Source organism: Colobus angolensis, unplaced genomic scaffold, assembly GCF_000951035.1.
Source record: "Colobus angolensis palliatus isolate OR3802 unplaced genomic scaffold, Cang.pa_1.0 Scaffold80, whole genome shotgun sequence".
Taxonomy (NCBI): domain Eukaryota; kingdom Metazoa; phylum Chordata; class Mammalia; order Primates; family Cercopithecidae; genus Colobus; species Colobus angolensis.
This window is the reverse complement of record NW_012121821.1, coordinates 1281404-1303421: the sequence shown is the minus strand read 5'-3', so window position 1 is coordinate 1303421 and position 22018 is coordinate 1281404. Positions and strand designations below refer to the sequence as shown.

At 42.2% G+C, this 22018-nt stretch overlaps 1 protein-coding gene across 3 annotated transcripts in view; it reads right to left on the bottom strand.

Annotated features, from left to right (window-relative positions):
• Nucleotides 1-22018, bottom strand: part of TBC1D30 (TBC1 domain family, member 30) — a 100073-nt gene that overhangs the window by 2553 nt on the left and 75502 nt on the right. For all 3 annotated transcript variants that reach the window (XM_011929233.1, XM_011929234.1, XM_011929236.1), the window contains 3 exons: nt 8785-8897; nt 6616-6755; nt 2711-2917 (listed from right to left, as the gene is read on the bottom strand). In XM_011929233.1, coding sequence (XP_011784623.1) covers nt 2711-2917; nt 6616-6755; nt 8785-8897 — 460 coding nt within the window. The remainder of the gene's footprint in view (nt 1-2710; nt 2918-6615; nt 6756-8784; nt 8898-22018) is intronic.

The following is a 22018-nucleotide window of genomic DNA, read 5'->3' as shown; positions in this document are numbered from 1 at the left end:
AGGCATCCCTGTCTCTTTGTCACACATTGCTAGTAAAGCCCCAACCTGGGATCCATAATCCACATTCTCTTTTCTGAAACTGAGCCCTTCAAATTCATGACCTCTCATTTCACTGGGTCCTTAATACCAAACAATCTTTTCATTTCCCTGTCTCACTCCTTTCAATGACCTAACTAAATCTTCATTACTTTCTTTAACCTCTCATTTACTCCCAACCCCCACCTTATTCCCACCAAACAACTTTCCCCCAATTTCTCCATGAAAACAAAAGCTATCAAGTCTGAAAGGCCTCTATTTCCCATCCTCCCTAACCTCGGAAGCTGATACCTCAACCACCATCCTCACCACCTTCCATTAAGTCTCAGAAGCTAAGGTCTTTTTGCCTCTAGTTCAAGTTCAGTCTTTCCCCCTGTGCTGCTAATCCTATCGTATACCATCTCATCTAAAACCATGCTGCTCAAACCATGGTCCCTGATATGGTTTGGCTGTGTCCCCACCCAAATCTCATCTTGTAGCTCCCATAATTCCCACGTGTTATAGGAGGGACCCAGTAAGAGATAACTGAATCATGGGGGTGGGTTTTCCCATGCTGTTCTCGTGATAGTGACTAAGTCTCACAAGATCTGATGATTTCAAAAATGGGACTTTCCCTGCACAAGTTCTCTTTGCCTGCTGCCATCCACATAAGATGTGACTTGTTCCTCCTTACCTTCCACCATGATTGTGAGGCCGCCCCAGCCATGTGAAACTGTAAGTCCATTAAGCCTCTTATAAATTGCCCAGTCTCAAGTATGTCTCTTTGCAATGTGAAAACAGACTAATACAGTCCCCAAGCAGCAGCACCAGCAGTGCCTATGGGCTTGTTAGAAACATATAATTTCAGCTCCATTCCAAACCTACTGAAACAGAGTCTATATTTTAGCAGATCCCCAAATGATCTGTATGCACACTAAATTTCGAGAACCAATGCTCTAGAGATTTGCCTTTGAGTGGCAATCTTTCCCTTAAAGATAACCACATCAACCATGATCTAGAGAAAGGGTCAGCAAACTTTTCCTGTAAAGGACTAGACTGTAAATATTTTAGCTACTGTAGTGTGAAAGGAGCCTTAGACAACCTGTAAAAAAACGGGCATGTCTGTGTTCCAATAAAACTGTATTTACAGGCTGGGTGCAGTGGCCCACTCCTGTAATCCCAGCACTTTGGGAGGCCAAGGTGGGCAGATCACCTGAGGTCAGAAGTTCAAGACCAGCCTGGCCAACATGGTGAAACCCTGTCTCTACTAAAAATACAAAAATTAGCCGGGCGTGGTGGTGCATGCCTGTAATCTCAGCTACTTGTGAGGCTGAGGCACAAGAATTGCTTGAACCTAGGAAGTGGAGGTTACAGTGAGCTGAGTTGCACCACTGCACTCCAGCCTGAATGACAGAGTAAGACTCCATCTCAAAACAAACAAACAAACAAACAAACAAAAAAACTGTACTTACAAAAACAGGTAGTGAGCAGGATTTGGCCTACAGATCACAGTTTGCTGATCCCTGATGAGGGTACAAGCCACTGGGTCAATTTAGCACCCTGGGCAATTGTTTACCATCACATCCAAAGACTTGTACAGTGTAGTTAAAAAGGGACTGTACAAAGATTCAGAACACCTGTGTTCTAGCCCTGGCCTGACCACTCACTATAGCTATATAACCCTGGACAATTGCTAAGCCTTCCTGAATCACCATTTCCACACCATTTGGAAGAAGATGAGACTATCTGTCCTTGCCTTCCTCATAGATTTGTTTTAAGGACAAAATTAGGAAATGTATGTGCCAATGTTTTTGAAACTTAAAGTGAAATTGTTCATTTATTTTGTGACTGGTTTCTTAAAGATTCAGGATAAAGTGAGAATCGTCAAGAAGTCAACTATTCTTCTCTGATAAATGGAAGGTAAATTCAGTTTTTGTGCAAGATCAGTCACATGCTCACATGCCACTTTAAAAACACGTCAAATTTATATTTTGGTTAATTCTGGACAGGCATCATTTTCATTAGGATATTCACTTCAAGCAAGAATAAACAACTCCCAAATCAGCATATATTAAACAATAAAGCAGATTGTTCACTGGGACTTTTGGAATTAAAAAGAAAAAAGTTTGGCAATCCTTGGAAAAGAGCATTTCCAATTGCATTATAATTGTGTTCTTTTTAGTATACTCCCAAGATACTTGCCGTCAGCAAAGCACAGGCTTTTTAATGTTTTTTTTTTTTCCATTTTCTCTGATCACATCATCTGTTATAATATCACCTAAATGACTAGTATATAGCTTAATTTACTAGTGTGCAGATGGCTAAATTCTATACTCAGATGCATAAAATTTATGGGGTAAAAGCTCCAAAATTTCTCAAGTCCAAGGACTGCATGGCTTTGCAACACTTTAATCATTTGTAAACCCTTCTCCACAGCACACATAGTAGAGACGTGTTTAATACCATCAACTGCCTGGTCCTTGGGGCCTAAAAAGAACCTGCCGTCTTTTTCTTCTTTAGAGCCTGATAAAATAAAATTTAAAATGAGATGCTAAATATGCTATCATCTCAAGCCAGCTGTGTTGACAGATACTGAGCTACAGTTAGTAATTCCAAGGCCTTCCTAGGATTATTTGTTCTTCATTTCACAAGTTGAGATACAGTTGAAATTGATTCAGATGAAGAATCGCATTACCTGCCCTGATGTACACCTGATGAACCTGCTGCTGTTGCTTCTTTTTAATTCGAGAGTACTGCCGCTTCAGTGCGTTGATATCTGTGGTCATGCGTTCCATCATCATACTGTTAAAAGCTGCATGGTATTCACTTCGACAGGAATTGATTGCTCCTGGACTCAGCTCTGCAATGTTATTAGATCTCAGACTCTGCTCCTCATTTGGCTCTGCACTCGAAGGATGAGACATAAGGAGATGGTCGGTGGAGGGGAACAGGAGTAAATGGAAATTGATTACGCTACAACCCAGTGCAGTATCTTAACCGCCATTAAATTCTAAATCACAGAAAAAAATGCATACTAGAGTTTGTCTAGTGCTTATTTTGAAGTGCTCCTGAAAATATTTCTGCATTTTCTTATTAACCTAACTGTGGGTCTGACATGAGCTATGTGGGTTCAGTGTTTGATTTTGTTACCAGTTTGTTAGCTATATAGACATAACACCAACTGCTTCCAGATAAAAATCACTGCCATTTTCTAAGATTCCCTTAGAAAGATATAACTCTTAACTTCTAAAATCATTGTACAGATTTCCACACAACTGCATGAGGATTTATACAGGATTGATGGTTTGTAGAGTTTAGACAGTCATTAAAAGTGCATTATTCTTACATTAAAAATAGTAAAAATTTATAACATTATCAAGACTTCAGACCACTGTATCACTCAGATGAATGCTTTGTTCATGTAACAAACATTTCCTGTCCACTCTATTGTTATGTCTGATGTGGTGTCTGCTCCTGTGATAGCTACAACTAGCAGATTTGTCTCTTAAATAAAATTGAGATGACCTCCAAGAAAGAGAAACAATACTGGGTAGGAGTAACCCACAGACTGCACAGGCCAAAGCGGGAGAGAGCAAGTTTCTCCAGCACAATTTGTAAAACTGACATGGGAGCCAGAGTAAAAAAAGACAGAGAGATTCCAACTATCCTAACATCTGCTGACAGTGTTATTCAGACAAAGGCTAAACATCTCAGAAATTTACTTCATTTTTTTACTGTAATCATTTCTGTAAGGAGAAGGAAATTAAAAGAGAAACTGCTAATCAGAGCAAAATCAACAAGAAAGACTAATGATGAAATTTAGGAGAAAGTAATCATGTCATCCTAGAGCACAAAAATGCACAGAAAGAAAAACAGAGAAAAAAATGAAACATAGACCCAGGCTACAGAAACCCAGATTCAAAAACTTTACCAGTAAAATACGTATTGATCCTATGGCTAGAAATCAAAAGCTGAAAATCGAGCAATAAGAAAGGGGATAGAAGGCATTGCAGAAATCAAGAAGACTCTTGTTGCGTTCAGATTTTTAAAAGCCATTTAAAAGGATGAGAGGAGAGCACATACCAAGGACATACTCATAAAACAGCATGAGCCCAGCCATTAAAAAGGTTAAAACTCAAAACAAGCTGAGGCTTGCAGGAAATACTCCAAAATATCACAACCAAAAGTTAGAAATAGCAGCAGTTGCTGCCACTGCTCCTACCTTCCAAACAAGAACCGAAAAAGTGAGAAGATAGCCCCATGACTTCAAGAAGGTGGTATAAGTTGGCAGATGACAAAGATAACACAGAGGTGCCTGACATCTATTCTGTTTCTGTCCTCTTTCAGGATATTTCTAACTTCTCTGAACAAGGAGAAGGTCTTCAAACTAGAAGAGGTAGAATAAATATCCTAAAAGAAAAGCTGCCACCCAAGACAAGAAAGGACGTACAGAACCACAAACTTTAAAACAGTGCATACCATTGATAATGTCCAGACCACAGAAGTCTATTCTGCATAGAAAAAAAAAAATGAAATAAAACATGGCATGTGATTCAGAGCACCACATTTTAAGAGGAACATTACCAAATTATAGGATATCTAGAGGTAAATTGATAGAATATTAGGAGGTCCAGAAGTCAAAACTTAAGAGACATGCTTAAAGAAATTCTGAACTTGGGCCTTTGAGAAAGCTTTGGAGGACATGATAGCTGTCCTCAAAGATTTGAAGGGATATCAGGTAGAAGAGGGAGTAAGCACTCTTGTTCTGTTTTTTTCCAAAGGGAAGAATCCTCCTTTCCAGCTGGAACCATGGATGGTGTCGAAGAGAAGAAAAAGAAGGTGCCTGCTGTGCCAGAAACCCTTAAGAAAAAGCAAAGGGATTTTGCCAGAGCTGAAGATCAAGCACCTGAGAAAGAAGTGTGCTGAAAAGATGCTTCAAAAGGCAAGGAGGAAGCTTATCTATGAAAAAGCTAAACACAGCCACAAGGAATACAGGCAGATGGACAGAACTGAAGTTCAAATGGCTAGGAGGGCAAGAAAAGCTGGCAACTTCTATGTTCTTGCAGAACCCAAACTGTCACTTTCCCTAAGGATCAGAGGTATCAATGGTGTGAGCCCAAAGGTCTGAAAGGTGTTAGAGTTTCTTCGCCTTCGTCAGATCTTCAATGGAACCTTTGTTAAGCTCAGCAAGGCTTCAATGAACATGGTGAGGATTGGAGAACCATACATTGCATGAGCGTACCCAAACCTAAAGTAAGTAAATGAACTAATCTCCAAGTGTCATTATAGCAAAATTGATAAGAAGCAAATTGCCATGACAGATAACACTTTGCTCAATCTCTTGGTAAATATGACATCATCTGCATGGAGGATCTGATTCATGAGATCTATACTGTTGGAAAAGGCTTCAAAAAAGCCAGTAACTTCCTGTGACCCTTAAATTATCCTCTCCCCAAGGTGGAATGAAGGAAAAGACCTCCTATTTTGTGGAAGGTAGAAATGCTGGCAATAGGGAAGAGAAGAGCTACAGGCTTATTAGAAGGATGAACTAAAGGGTCTACCATGATTATTTTTGTAATCTGGTCAGTTAATAAACAGTGATGCCTTTAAATAGAAAAAAAAAGCAAAGAGAAGAACTATTAGTAGAATGGGTCGGTGGAAGTTATCTCTTTGTAACTAGAAACCATGGACTAAGGGGAAGAATCTAGCAAAGTGTCTTGTAAAATAATGAGTTTCTTGTCACTCAAGAAATTCAAGTAGAGGTCACCATAATGTTTTGATTTAAAGGGTAATCCTATTGTAAGAGAAGCCAGTATGGAATAAATTAAACTCAGATGGAGTATATTAAGCATCTACTATATTCCAGGCTCTGTGCTAAGGAACTTAGCATACAAAGTTGAATCCAATGAATGGGAGCAAAAGTCACCATAGAGAAAAAGAAATGTGTATTATGCATGTAACACATAATACAGAGAGAAACTATTACATAATAAAAAGATAAAGTAACAGAGAAGATGCTTTTAGTAACAATTTTTTTTTAAGATGGAGTCTCGCTCTGTTGCCCAGGCTGGAGTGCATGGCATGATCTCAGCTCACGGCAACCTCTGCCTCCCGGGTTCAAGCAGTTCTCCTGCCTCAGCCTCCTGAGTAGCTGGGACTACAGGCACACACCACCACACCCAGCTAATTTTTGCATTTTCAGTAGAGACAGGGTTTCACCATATTGGCCAGGCTGCTCTCGAACTCCTGACCTCATGATCCACCTGCCTCAGCCTCCCAAAGTGCTGGGATTACAAGCGTGAGCCACCACATCCAGCCTAGTAACGACTTTTTAATGTTATTGTTGTTGTTGCGTTTTGGTAGAGACAGGGTCTCCCTATGTTGCTCAGGCTAGTCTTGAACACCTACCTGGCTTCAAATGATCATCCTGTCTCAAAGTGCTGGGCTTACAGGCATGACCCACCATGCCTAGCCTAATAAAGACTTTTAATAGTTGTAACCAGTTCAGAAAATTACTGAGGCATCTATAGGACACAGTGTTACTCTTATTGTAGTAAACCAATACATCTTGATAATCTAAATCAAGAGCCACCTCTTTACCTTTAATTTGTTTTTGGTACTTCTGCAGTTCAGGAGCCAGGAACCCACTAAAAGGTCCAAGACACCCCACTGCATTAACGACAGCATCCTCATCATCTGGGTCATTCTCTTCATCACTGTCTCTGGCCTTACTATGTCGTCTTGAAAAACATAAAAGACAAAAAAGAAATATAGAAAGAAAACCAGAGGTATTTCAAAACATAATACAGTTACATGGTTTAAATGCCATAGATATAATTAACATAGAATTACATATAATTAACATGGTGAAACCCCATCTCTACTAAAAATATATAGAAATTAGCCTGGTGTGGTGCCGTTCATCTGTAATTCCAGCTACTTGAGAGGCTGAGGCTAGAGAATTGCTTGAACCCGGGAGGCAGAGGTTGCAGTGAGCCAAGATCACGCCACTGCATTCCAGCCTGGGCAACGACAGAACAAGACTCTATCTCAAAAAAAAAAAAAAAGAATTTTATATAATTACATGATTTATAAAAAGTTTCCCTCCCATCTCTGTCCAACTTCTGCCCATTGAAACTAGTAACCACGGTCACTTGTGAGAATCTCCTACCTAATTCCCACAGGTGATCATCGTTACTTGTTCTTACATATTCTTCAGTTTCTCTGAGCACACATAAGCAAATATGACTACATGCTTTTATTTTTCTCTTCTTTTTGGATAACTATTAGTATACTATATATGCTCTTCTGCATCTTGCCTTTATTCATATAAGAAATCTTTACGGGCTGGGCACAGTGGCTCACACCTGTAATCTCAGCACTTTGGGAGGCTAAGGCAGGAGGACTGCTTGAGCCCAAGAGTTCAAAACCAGACTTGGTAACATAGCGAGATGCTGTCTCTGCAAGAAATTTAAAAATTATCCAGGCATGGAGGTACGTGCCTATGGTCCCAGTTACTTAGGAGATTGATATGGGAAAATCACATGAGCCTGAAAGTTAAGGCCACACAGTATGCCATGATTGTACCACTGCACTCTAGCCTGGGTGACAAAGTGAGGTTTAGAAAAAAGAAAGAAAGAAAAGAAACCTTTCCATATTCATACACAGAGCTTCCTTATGCTTTCTTACAGTTCTACTGGATGTACACACCCCATAGTGTGGAACCAGGCTGCTAATGGTATACACTTGAGTGTTTCCAATAATATGTTATTACAAACTCCTGGGCACAAGCAATCCTCCTGCCTCAGCCTCCCAAGTAGCTAGGACTACAGGTATACACTACTACACCCAGCTAATTTTTGTAATTTTTGTAGAGACAGAGTCTTGCTATGTTGCCCAGGCTGGTCTCGAATTCCTGGCCTTAAGTGATCCTCCTGCTTCAGCTTCCCAAAGTGCTGAGACACACACCCAGCTTGGGTGGCCATTTTCTTATCAATTTCTAGGAATTTTATATATTAGCAATATCCGTCCCTATTTTGTATAGTAAGTTAAAAATATCCTTCCACAGATAGTTTTGAGTCTACTTGTAGAGGTTTGGTTTTGTTCCATTTGGGTCATCCAGAAAATTATATTTAAAGTACTTATTTTTTTCTTTATTTTTTTTTTATTTTGAGTCAGTTATTAAGGCCTTCCCAATTCCAAAGAACTAAAGGAATTCTTCCACATTTTCTTATGCTAATTTTATTATTTCCTTGTTTCTATTTCACACATTCATCCATATGGAATTTATCCTGGCATCTAGTATGAGGTCTGACTCTCATTTTCTTTCCAAATTAGTTCCCATTAGCCCATCATCATTTACTAAATAGTATAACTTTTCACCATTGATTCAATATGCTTATTTTTCATATGATAAACTCTTTATCAACTGTCAATTTTTGGTCTTCACAGTTTTTAAATCAGCTCACCTGTGTACTTCTATACAGGTTTCACACTATTTTAACTATTGAGATTTTTAATACTTGATATCATTAGGTAAGTTTTGGGGTTGCTAAATATCTCTTCAGTTTATGTTCCAAATTTCTCTGGAAAGTACACTTTTAAAAATCTCTCGAGTTTAAATCAAAATCATTTGGAAAGGGACATTCAGATTCCAAGTGTCAAATTACTTTAACATATCTCTGGGGCTTCATAAATATTAATTTACAGTAACAAATTAAGATACTAAGTCTTCCGTCATGAAAACAATGAGGAATTAAAAAACCTTACCCAGAAACTGAGGTGGGTTTAACTGTGGCTGGGAACGGTGTAATGTTGTAGGTGTATTTTTCCCTCAACTCTGCCAATTGTGGGAAAGGGAATGGAGCCATGGAATAAACAGTCTGAAAAACAAAAGCAAAAATGCCAAGTCTGAAACAGTAGCCTTCACCAACTCTTATCAATCCTGGAAAGACATTAAAGTTTTATGAAGTCGAGTGTGAAGAGGCAGACACTGCTCCTTACACAGCAAGTGGAGAGATTACACTTCAACATCTGCTTTCAAGACAGACAAAAGAAGATGATTAAACCCGACCCAGTGAGCTCTCAAATCAACCCAGCTGCAGCTGAGTATTCGACTGGTAAACAAGGGTGGGCAGTCACGGCAGTCTGATTCCTCCTGCTCTTCGACAAATGGATTAATGCAGAAAGCCACAGCTCCCTATGTCTTCTGTATCAAAGAACTCAAAAATGTTCTTCCTACGTAGTGCTTACTTTTCACAGCTCTGTTAGATGATTTTTAGACATTTAACGTCAGGTCAGCCTTCTGGATAAAATTAAGTCTAGTGGATGATCTCGTGATCGACTACAAGTTTTCTCCAAAGATAACCACCTTTTTAAATGTCTGTGGATGAGTTCTAGGTGAAAATTGCTAGGTGTTATTTGAAAGGAAAAAAAAAAAGACAAGAAAAAAGTGACAGGGTGTAAAGCTTAGGCTGTTAAAACTCTATAAATAAAAATGCGGAGCAGCACCCAGGCTTCCACCAGAATTTCAAAATTATGTATCATTCTATCAGCAATAGAAAAGTAATATTGTTGGCTTTCTTATTTTTATTAAAATTTAATAGCTCCAAACATGTTTCTTCAATCCTGGTACTTATTCATCAGAAAATCTATATTAATCACATGTTCATTTCTCCTAGAAGCCAAAGAAATAGCCTGATATTGTTTTCCTAGGAAAATATTTTAAAATGGTATTTTTTATTTTAGCAGGACTGTTTTTAGGAAGGCTTAGAAGATGTCTAATTTGGCATATAGCAAAAGGAAGGCTGTGAAAGGGGTTTGATTGTGATGCTTTTTCATTTTATAGCTCAATGCCACCACTGTGACAGTTCCCTGCAATTTTATTCTAACAACCTGTACATCTTTCTGTCCCCAGATGTCATGGTATCCCTTTATACTTTACTGTACCAGCCCAAGATTCCAAACAAATAGGTGTTGGCTGAAATTCCTTCTCTTCAATTCTCCATGCTTACTGTGCAAAGCTACAAGCTTATAGGGACTGCAAACATAATCTCTAAGCTGTCTTATCACAGACACTCCAGACTTGATTATACCCAAAAGTCTGAGGAGTACAGGTTTACTAACAATAAACTGTGCCCCAAGGAAAGAAGCAGAAGGCATCTTGTGGCTCTCACTAGCCTTAAGTGTGAAATTAAACCAGTTCCCCACCTCTCTGGGCCTCCTTTCCCTCATTTAAAAAATAAAGGGTGTGAAACTCAGGATGGTGGTTACCTCTGAGAGGAGATGGGGATAAGATCAGGGAGAAGTATATGAGGGTGTTTTCCTATGGTTGTTAATTTTTATTTCTTAAATTGGGTGGGGGGTATGTAGATTTTATTGTACTATTCTTAATACATCTGTACGCCCAAAACACTTCATATAATTTTATTAATAATGTAGTCAGAAGCACTCTCATGTTCTTTGATCCCACAAAGGTATCCAACAGCTACCTCGCTGCCACTGCAGAATTCTTCCCCACTTGCTTTTACGCTCATGTCTTAGCTCCACATACCCTTTTGAGGGAACGCAAGAGATGTGAAATCCTCTCCTCAGCAGCCGATCCAGAGCACAGCATCTTCCCTAGGGACTGGGTAGGAGCTGCACTGCCCTAACTGTCTGACCATCACACACCAACTGTGATCCCACAGTTGGGCCAAGAATCAACTCTCATTCATGTAACTTTTTTTTCCTCTCTAACAGTTTAGAAACGTGTTCAGACATTTAAGAAACCCATGTCCTTTGGATTCAACTTTAAAAGGTGAGATTTTTGATGCTAAGAATTTCAAAATTCCTTACAAGTGTAATAACATATCTTATTAAAGACAATAAGTAGGATGATGAGCTAAAGGTTCACCTGTGTTTCATTTTGCCACTTTTGTAACAAGCTATCAGTAAATTCCCTCATCCAGCCTTGTGAAGGAAGTTCAAAAGAGGAACAGGGAAGTACATCCTCCCCCTACTGTACCCTGCCCTGCGCCAGGGCTGATGGTCTAGGCTCTGAGCAAGATCCCTCAGGGGCCACTCAGCTAAAGACACCTGACCAAAAAGAAAACTAGCTCCACTGCACTTTCATCCTCCACTTCAGGTCTTCCTTTCTCTGTCATTGACTTTTAGTCCTTCAAAGAAGAAATCAGTATCCCTGAAACAAAGTTGTTTATAGTAGTTATTCCCAAATATTCACTCACTTACTTGAAGGTCTCACGTCTGAAGGCATTTTATCCCAGGAGCATAAGCATCCCTGGCACACTGACATAGCATTCAGTGTGTCCGAAACCTTTAGGCTTCCACCTTGGTAAGTCAGAAATTTACAACAGATTCCAAGAAAGAGATTTGACTAATCATCTTAGAGCCAAAATATGGTACAGTAATAGAATCACAGGGTTGGAAAGGAATTCAAATATATTAGTTCCACCTCCCTCCCAAGCAGGAGTCCCTTCCAGAGCATCTCCAACAGATGGTCACAAAGGCACAGTTTAAGCACTTTTACTTATGGGCACACGCAGTTTTGCAGGACAGATGATTTCAATTTAATTAATCAAACATGATCCTTGTATTGAACAAGCATCCACACCCTTGTAATTTCCACCCCATCACTGATGGAAAAAAGTGAACAGAGTGGGTGCAAAGGAAAGTCCTGCCTCTCAGTACATAAGATCTCCCACCAGACAACAGGAAATCAGTCACAAACACTTTGAGTTAGGCTTCCCAAGCACCTACAAACCCTAATAATAGCATCTTAACTAACTTTTCTCCACACTGCCCTCAAGGAACTTACAACAGGCGTTGTCAAAAATCCTACTGATATCCAGGTACATTATTTAATCAGCATTCCTCCAGTTTCTTTAACTCTATCAATTTAAAAAAAACAAACAAACATGAAAATGACCATTGCTAATAAGAAAACAGTGATCTACAAGGGGGAAAACCCAGCATATGATTTTCAGTACGGCACTTAGAACTGAAAGAAAGGGAAAAGACCGAAAGGGGCGAATGCTGTCATCTCTTCAGCTCAAAAATAAAGACCTTACATTCAGCCCACATTTTTCATCTGGTGCTATTTTGGGTTTGCTGACAGTATAAATTAAAAAAAATGAATATAGGAAAGAGAATGGCTTGAAATGACATTCACCATTTCTCTCCTGAACATTCTATGATGTCAAGGAAAACTAACAAGTCTATTTACTATCTGAACTACCAACATATACTTAAATAGATATTTATATTCAGGCACTGAAAAGACATTATATTTTGTAATTATTGATATGCTTTACAAGAAATATGAAAACATGAGTTGCACAAAATTAGGCTTTAGTTCATCTTCACGCAGATGTTTTCCTCAACAGGAGGGATGCTACTGAAATGGAATCCCATCAATCAGTCCACAGCCTACAATTCTCCCTCTAGGATTCTTCTGCTTTAAGCAGCGTCCAGAAGTGGTTCCTTCTCCTAATACCTAAGATTAGAAATTCCTAGAGGACAAAGATGGCCTCCGACACATCTCATTCCTTCTGGCAACGTTTAAACTGTAAGTGAAATGAGATGTTGCCTTATTCTTCTAAAGAGGATTTCAACTTTTAGAAAGACATCTTTTGAATAGGTGGAAGCAGTGTGTTGGGTGGTGAGGAAAAGCACTCGGCTAGGAGTCGGGGAACTAGGGGCAGTCTTGGGTCTGACACTAGACAACCTGAGAAACCGACAAGTTGCTGACACTCCAACTCATGGTTTCCTCTCTCTAACGTGACAGAATTAGTTTAATTGATCTTTAAGTTTCTTTTAAGCCAGTGTTTCTCTAAGTGTTTTCTGAAAACCACCTGTATCAGAACCACCCATGGGCCAAATATCTGCATTTTCATACACTTCTGGGATGTTTCTTACACAGTCCAGTTTGAAAACCACAGCCTCAAGATCTAACATTCCATGATTCTGTGTATTCACTGAGTAACCAGTTGTATTCTTCGCACTAAGCTAGATGTTGCTGAAGCCCCTAACATTAAGGAACTTGCTACTTACAGAAAAAAAAAAAAAATTAATATACTTGAAAAATAGAGTGGGTGCAGTAGTTCATGCCTGTAATCCCAACACTTTGGGAGGCCAAGGCAGGCCTCGCCTGAGGCCCAGGAGTTCAAGACCAGCCTGGGAAACATGGCAAAATTCCATCTCTAAAATATATTTTAAAAAATTAGCCAAGCATGGTGGCATGCACCTGTAGTCCCAGCTACTTGCAGGGCTGAGGAGTGAGGACTGCTTGAGCCCAAGAGTTCAAAACCAGCCTGGGCAACATGGTGAAACCCCATCTCTACAAAAAATTCAAAAATTAGCCCAGCCTGGTGACACATGCCTGTAGACCCAGTTACTTGGGGGGCTGAGGTGGGAGAATTGCTTGAGCCCAGGAAGTCAAGACTCCAGTGAGCCATGCTCATGCCACTGCACTCTAGTCTGTGTGACAAAGTGAGACCATGTTTGAAAAAAAAAAAACAAGAATCTTCAGTACTGGAGGAGTACAGAAGAGCCATCATCCATGAGTCCCGAGATAACAGAGGTCGTGGGAGTGGGAGAGAGAAGAGATTGAGTGGCATGCGGCATCCAGGATCCAGGTGGGCAAATAGGATTTTCACAGATGCAGCATCAGAGGCCACAAGCCCTGTCACAGGAAGAAGCAATGGCCTACAGAGGCCTGGGTGGGAACAGAGCTATGACCAGTGCCGTAGAGTCTGTCTGTGAAATAGCAGGAACACCTTTGGATAGGTTGGGGACGGGGCAGTCCAAGTACACCTCTAAAGCAACCTATCTGAAAACGAGCCCATCCTCCTCCCCTCAGGAACTTGCCCTCTTCCTTCTAAGCCAGAAGATTATGGGTTGCCCTTTCTCCCCCATTACTTTTTCTTTCACCCCTATATCCCTTTTCCATGGCCAAGTCCAGTCAATTTCACCTTGTAAGTGCTGTTTCTGTTCCAGTCTGTTTCCACTCTTCACTGCCTCCTCACAGGCCTTCCTTGCTGTCAGACTTGTCCCTTTGAAATCCATCCTTCACAGAGCTGCCTGTGGCGTTGACTCAAAACAAAACTCAAACATTTTCCCCCTCTCCTTAAAATCTTTCAGGTCCACAGCTCTTCTATTCCCCTTTCCAAAGGGTCCACAGAAGCCCTAGAACTCCAGCAAGTACAATCTCTCAATCACTGACCTGAAACATCAAGTCCAAGTGCCTTACCAGGCATTGTGGTCTTCCATGAGCCAGTCCCTGAATTCCAGCCTTCTGAGAGTCCCCCTCACACTTATGCAGTATGTTATCAATAGTCCTTGACACATGCTTCTCTCTCAAACACGAATTGACTCTCCACTCTGCACAAGAGCCTTCAACACACACACACACACACACACAAACACACACACACACAACCACCCTTGCATATATGTGCACCCCTACACACACATACACACACACACACACACGCCCACGCACACACACAGCCTAGTCAACTCCTATTCTTCTGTAAAGGTAAAACCAGACATGAATTCCCTCAAGAAAGGCTTTCCTAACTTCCTCTCCTCCAACTCACTCCATCCCTGCCCCCAGGCTAGATGAGGTCTTCTCTCTTCCTCAGCCCCCAGCCACTCTGCACACCTCCCTCGGTGCACTCCCTACACCGTGTTCTAGGAGACTACAGGCTCCCGAAGACATAGCCCATGCTTTCTTCTGTGTCCCTGCACCTGGCACATTACCTGACATTTAGAGGTGCTCGATAAATATTTGGAGAAGTTAGTACAGAGCATAGAAAATCAGGCCGAAGCATTTTATTTACTGTAGTTAGTAATAAGGAAGTGCTGAAGGACTTAGTGTAGAGCAAGGAAATGACCAAAGCAGTAAGCATGGATCATTACTCTGGTAGCAAAATGCTGGGCCCCTATTCCAGGCCTTAGCTCCCAGATGACATTTCTAGCCACACCCTGGGCCAAAATGGAACCCGCTGCCTTAAAGGGAAGGACCCAGCACTGGTAGGATTCATCACCTGCTGACTAAAGACTCCGAGTAACAACCAGCAATATCCAGGGAATATGCTATGGGCCCTGAGCTCTGAGACATGCTGGCTTCAGGGGAGACCCAGGATATTCTCAGCTGTAGTGGCTATGGTAAAAGACTCATTCCGTATTAGAGCAGAGGGAATCTAGAAAGACAGCCATCTTCGGCCGGGCGCGGTGGCTCAAGCCTGTAATCCCAGCACTTTGGGAGGCCGAGACGGGCGGATCACGAGGTCAGGAGATCGAGACCATCCTGGCTAACACGGTGAAACCCCGTCTCTACTAAAAATACAAAAACTAGCCGGGCGAGGTGGCGGGCGCCTGTAGTCCCCTGAGGCAGGAGAATGGCGTAAACCCGGGAGGCGGAGCTTGCAGTGAGCTGAGATCCGGCCACTGCACTCCAGTCCCGGCGACAGAGCGAGACTCCGCCTCAAAAAAAAAAAGTAAAATAAAATAAAAAGAAAGACAGCCATCTTCTACAAGTTGGGTTTGATTCAACATTGATTGAAAAAGAAAAGGCAGAAAATTAATCATGGATTCTCAATAAATGTTTGCTTAATGAATTAATAAGTTTGATGGAAATGGAGGGGCAGGCTGGCAGAATGGAAGCATACACCATTCACGCCCCCTGCTGCAACACCAAATTTTAACAACTGTCTGTACACAGAGAAGCACCATAACAAGAAACAAAAATTAGGTGAATAATCACAATATCTGATTTGAACTCCATATCGTGGAAAGAGGCACTGAGGAGGGGAGGAAAGAGAGTCTTGAATCATGGATGCCACCCCTCCCCAGTCCCCCTGACAGTGGCCATAAGACATGGAGAAAGAATCTGTGCACTTGGGGATGAGAGAGTGCAGTGACTGGAGGACTTTACATTGAACTCAGTGCTGCTCTGTCACAGTGGAGAGCAAAGTTGTGCTGGGCTCAGCCAGCATTTACACTCAGAGGGAGCACTTGAACCAGACCTAGCCAGCAGGGAATCGCCCATTTCAGCTGTTGAACTCAAGTTCCTCAGCAAGCCTCGCCATCGCAGGCCAAAGTGCTCTGGGATCCTAGGTAAACCTGAACAGCAGTCTGGGACACAAGGACTGCAATTCCTAGGCAACTCCTAGTGCTAGGCTGGGCTTAGAGCCAGTGAACTAGGGTGGCACATGACCTAGGGAGACACAAGCTGGTGTGGCTACCGGAGGACTTGCACCATCCCTCCCCCAACGCCAGGCAGTGCAGCTCATAGCAATGAAAGTGACTCCTTCCTTCTGCTTAAGGAGAGGAGAATAAAGAGTAAAGAGGACTTTGTCTTGTATTTTGGATAGCAGCTCAGACACAGCAGGATAGGGTACCAGGCAGAGTCATGAGGCCCCTATTCCAGGCCCTAGCTCCCAGATGACATTTCTAGCCACACTCTGGGCCAAAAGAGAACCCATTGCCTTAAAGGGAAGGACTCAACACTTGCAGGATTCATCATCTGCTGACTAAAGAGTCCTTGGATACTGAATAACAACCAGCCATGTCCAGGGAGTATGCCAGGGGCCCTGAGCTCTGAGACATGCTGGTTTCAGGGGAGACCCAGATATTCCCAGCTGTGGTGGCTATGGTGAAAAACTCATTCTGTTTGAGACAAGCAGAGGGAAAAGTAAAGGGGACTTTTTCTTGCACCCTAGATACCAGCTCAGCCACAGTGGGGTAGAGCAACAAGCAGGCTCTTGGGGTCTGAGTCCAGGCTCAGGCTCTTGGACAGAATTTCTGGACCTGCCCTGGGGCAGGGGGAGCCCACTGCCCTGAAGGGTGAATCCCAGGCCTGATGGCATTCACCATAAGCTGATGGAAGAGCCCTTGGGCTTTAAGCAAACATTGGCGGTGGCCCAGCAGAACTCCTTATGGACCAGTGGTGGTGGTGGCCACAGGTAGAAACTCTTCTGCCTGTGGTATGGGGAGGGAAGAGCAGGAAGAACTTTGCATTGTAGTTTCAGTGTCAGCTTAGCTGCAGTAGAATAGAATATCAGGTAAATTGCTAAGGTTTTTAACTCCAATCCCTGGCTCCCAGAAAAAAACTCTAGACACACGTGGGCCTAGGGGGAACTCACTGTCCTGAAGGGAAGGGCCTTGGGCAAGGCCCAGTGCTGAGCTAACTTCAGGTCTGACCCAGCACAGTCCCAGTGGTAGTGGCCACAGGGGTGTTTGCATCACCACACCCCCCGTTCCAGAGGGCTCATCACAGAAAGAGAAACTCCACATGTTTCAGAGAAATTAAAGGAAAAGAATAAGAGTCTCTGCCTGGCAATCCAGAGAATTCTTCCAGATCTTCTCCAAGACCACCAAGGTGGTACCTCTATAAGTCTGCAAAAACCACAGCATTACTGGGCTTGGGGCCCAAGTCCCTTCTAATACCTAGTGATAATTTGGATATTTTTCTCACTCAAATCTCATGTTGAATTGTAATCTCCAGTGTTGGAGGTGGGGCCTGGTAGGAGGTGTCTGCATCCCTCATGAATGGCTTGGGCCATTCCCTTGGTGATAAGTGAGCTCTTGCTCTGAGTTCACATAAGACCTGGTTATTTAAAAGTGTGTGGCACCACCCACCATCTAACTCTCTCTCTTTCTCCTGCTCTGGCCATGTGACATGTTTGTTCCCTCTTTACCTTTGCCATGATTAAAAGCTCCCTGTGCCTCCGCAGAAGCCAAGCAGATGCCAGGGTCATGCTACTTATACAGCCTGCATGAACCAATTAAACCTCTCTTTATAAATTATCCATTCTCAAGTATTTCTTTGTAGCAACACAAGACTGTCCTAACACCTGGAAAGCCTTCCCAAGAAGGATAGGCACAAACAAGCTCAGATTGTGAAGACTATAACACCTAACTCTTCAATATCCAGACACAAGAGAACATCTACAAGCATCAACACCATCCAGGAAAACATGACCTCACCAAATGAACTAAATAAAGCACCAGGGACCAATCCTGGAGTAACAGAGATATGTATATGGGACCTTTCAGACACAGAATTCAAAAGAAGTTCAAGATAACACAGAGAAGGAATTCAGAATTCTACCATAAAAATTTAATAAAAAGAGTGAAATAGTTAAGCAGAAATTATGGACTTGAAAAATGCAATCAATACGCTGAACAATGCATCAGAGTCTCTTAATAGCAGAATTGATCAAGTAGAATAATTAGTGAGCTTGAAGACAGGCTATATGAAAATACACAAAGGAGACAAAAGAAAAAAGAATAAAAAATAATGAAGCATGCCTACAGAATCTAGAAAATAGCCTCAGAAGGGCAAATCTAAGAGCTATTGGCCTTAAAGTGGAGACAGAGAAAGAGATAGGGATAGGAAGCTTATTCAAAGAGATAATATCAAAGAACTTCCCAAACCAAGAGGAGTACATCAACAGTCAAGTACAAGGTTATAGAACAGATTTAACCCAAAGAAGACTCCCTCAAGGCATTTTACAATCAAACTCTCAAAGGTCAAGGGTAAGGAAATGATCCTAAAAGCAGCAAGTGAAAAAAAAAAATGAATAACATACAATGAAGCTCCACTATGTCTTGCAACAGACTTCTCAGTGGAAACCTTACAGGCCAGGAGAGAGTGGCATAACCAGGAGAGAGTGGCATGACACATTTAAACTGCCAAAAGAAAAAAAAAAACTTTTACCCTAGATTAGTAAGTATATCCAGCGAAAATATCCTTTAAGCATAAGGGAAGAATAGAGATCTTCCTAGACAAACAAAAGCTGAGGGATTTCATCAACACTAGACCTGTCCTATAAGAAATGCTAAAGAGAGTTCTTCAATCTGAAAGAAAAGGATGTTAATGAGCAAGAAGAAAGCATGTGAGGGTAAAAAACTCACTGATAATAGTAAGCACACAGAAAAACACAAATTTAGGATAACACTGTAATTGTGATGTATAAACTTCTCTTGACTTAAGTACAAAGACTAAATGATGGCCGGGCACGGTGGCTCACGCCTGTAATCCCAGGACTTTGGGAGGCCAAGGCGGGCGGATCACGAGGTCAGGAGAGCGAGACCATCCTGGCTAACACAGTGAAACCCCATCTCTACTAAAAATAAAAAAAAATTAGTCAGGCATGGTGGCAGGCGCCTGTAGTCCCAGCTACTCAGGAGGCTGAGGCAGGAGAATGGCTTGAACCTGGGAGACGGAGCTTGCAGTGCGCCAAGATCACGCCACTGCACTCCAGCCTGGGCAACAAAGCAAGACTCGGTCTCAAAAGAAAAAAGAAAGAAAGACTAAATAATGAACCAATAAATAATAACTAGAACAACTTTTTAAGACATAGTACATAAAGAGAAACAACAAAGAGTTAAAAAGCAGAGGGTCAAAGTTAAAGTATGGAGTTTTTATTAGTTTTCTTTTTGCACGTTTGTTTATGCAACCAGTGTTACGTTGTCATCAGTTTAAAATAATAGGTTTAAGATAGTATGTGCCAGTGTCATGGTAACCTCAAATCAAAAAACATACAATACACAAAAAATAAAAAGCAAGAAATTAAAGCACACCACCAGAGAAAAAATCATCTTCACAAAAAAGGAACAGGAAGGAAGAAAAGAAGAAAGAGAAGCCCACAAAACAACCAGAAAACAAATAACAAAATGGCAGGAGTAAGGCTTTACTTCTCAATAACACTGAATGTAAATGCACTACATTCTCCAATCAAAAGACACAGAGTGGCTGAACGGATGAAAAAACAGGATCCAATGATCTGTTTCCCATAAGAAACATACTTCACCTGTAAAGATACACATAGACTCGGGTAGCTGGCAAGATGGCTGAATAGAAACAGCTCCGGTCTGCATCTCCCAGTGAGATCAATGAAGAAGGTTGGTGATTTCTGCATTTCCAACTGAGATACCTAGTTCATCTCACTGAGACTGGTTAGACAATGGGTACAGCACACAGAGGGTGAGCTGAAGCAGGGTGGGGCATCGCCTCACCAGGAAGCCTTGAGGGACTGTGCCATCAGGAATGATGCATTCAGGCCCAGATACCATGCTTTTCCCATGGTCTTTGCAACCCACAGACCAGGAGATTCCCTCAGGTGCCTACACCACCAGGGCCCTGGGTTTCAACCACAAAACTGGGTGGCCATTTGGGCAGACACCAAGCTAGCTGCAGAAGTTTTTTTTCATACCCCAGTGGTTCCTGGAACATCAGCAAGACAGAACCATTCGCTCCTCTGGAAAGGGGGCTGAAGCCAGGGAGCCAAGTGGTCTAGCTCAGCGGATCCCACCCCCATGGAGCCCAGCAAGCTAAGATCCACTGGCTTGAAATTCTCACTGCCAGCAAAGCAGTCTGAAGTCGACCTGGGATGCTCAAGCTTGGTAGGGGTAGGGACGTCCACCATTACTGAGGCTTGAGTAGGTGGTTTTCCCCTCACAGTGTAAACAAAGCAGCCAGGAAGTTCGAATTGGGAGGAGCCCACCACCGCTTGGCAAAGCCACCTTAGCCAGCCTGCCTCTCTACATTCCTTCTCTCTGGGCAGCGTATCTCTGAAAGAAACGCAGCAGCCCCAGTCAGCGGCTTGTAGATAAAACTCCCATCTCCCTGGGACAGAGCACCTAGGGGAAGGGGCAGCTGTGGGCGCAACTTCAGACTTAAATGTTCCTGCCTGTTGGCTCTGAAGAGAGCAGTGGATCTCCCAGCACAGCACTGGAGTTCTGCTTAGGGACAGACTGCCTCCTCAGGTGGGTCCCTGACTCCCGTGCCTCCTGACTGGGAGACACCTCCCAGCAGGGGTCAACAGACACCTCATAGAGGAGAGCTCCGGCTGGCATCTGGCAGGTGCCCCTCTGGGACAAAGCTTCCAGAGGAAGGAACAGGCAGCAATCTTTGCTGTTCTGCAGCCTTCACTGGTGATACCCAGGAAAACAGGGTCTGGAGTGGACCTTCAACAAATTCCAGCAGACCTGCAGCAGAGACGCTTGACTGTTAGAAAACTAACAACTAACTGTTAGAAAACAATAGCATTAACATCAACAAAAAGGATGTCCACACAAAAACGCCAGCTGAAGGTCACCGACATCAAAGACCAAAGGTAGATAAATCCATGAAAATGAGGAAAAACCAGTGCAAAAAGATTGAAAATACCAAAAACCAGAACACCTCTTTTCCTCCAAAGGATCACAACTCCTCACCAGCAAGGGAACAAAACTAGACAGAGAATGAGTTTGACGAATTGACAGAAGTAGGCTTCAGAAGGTGTGTAATAACAAACTCCATCGAGTTAAAGAACCCTGAAACTAAGAACCTTGAAGAAAGGTTGGAGGAATTGCTAACTAGAATAACCAGTTTAGAGAAGAACATAAATGACCTGATGGAGTTGAAAAACACAGCACAAGAACTTTGTGAAGCATACACAAGTGTCAATAGCCAAACTGATCAAGTGGAAGAAAGGATATCAGAGATTAAATAAAGCATGAAGACAAGATTAGAGAAAAAAGAATGAAAAGGTACAAACAAAGCCTCCAAGAAATATGGGACTATGTGAAAAGACCAAACCTACGTTTGATTGATGTACATGAAAGTGACGGGAAGAATGGAAGTGAGTTGGAAAACACTCTTTAGGATATCATCCAAGAGAACTTCCCCAATCTAGCAAGACAGGCCAACATTCAAATTCAGGAAATCAGAGAACACCACAAAGATACTCCTCAAGAAGAGCAACCCCAAGACATATAATCGTCAGATTCACCAAGGTTGAAATGAAGGAAAAAATATTAAGGGCAGCCAAAGAAAGGTTGGGTTACCCACAAAGGGAAGCCCATCAGACTAACAGTGAATCTCTCTGCAGAAACCCTACAAGCCAGAAGAGAGTGAGGGCCAATATTCAATATTCTTTTTTTTTTTTTGAGACGGAGTCTCACTCTGTTGCCCAGGCTGGAGTGCAGTGGCCGGATCTCAGCTCACTGCAAG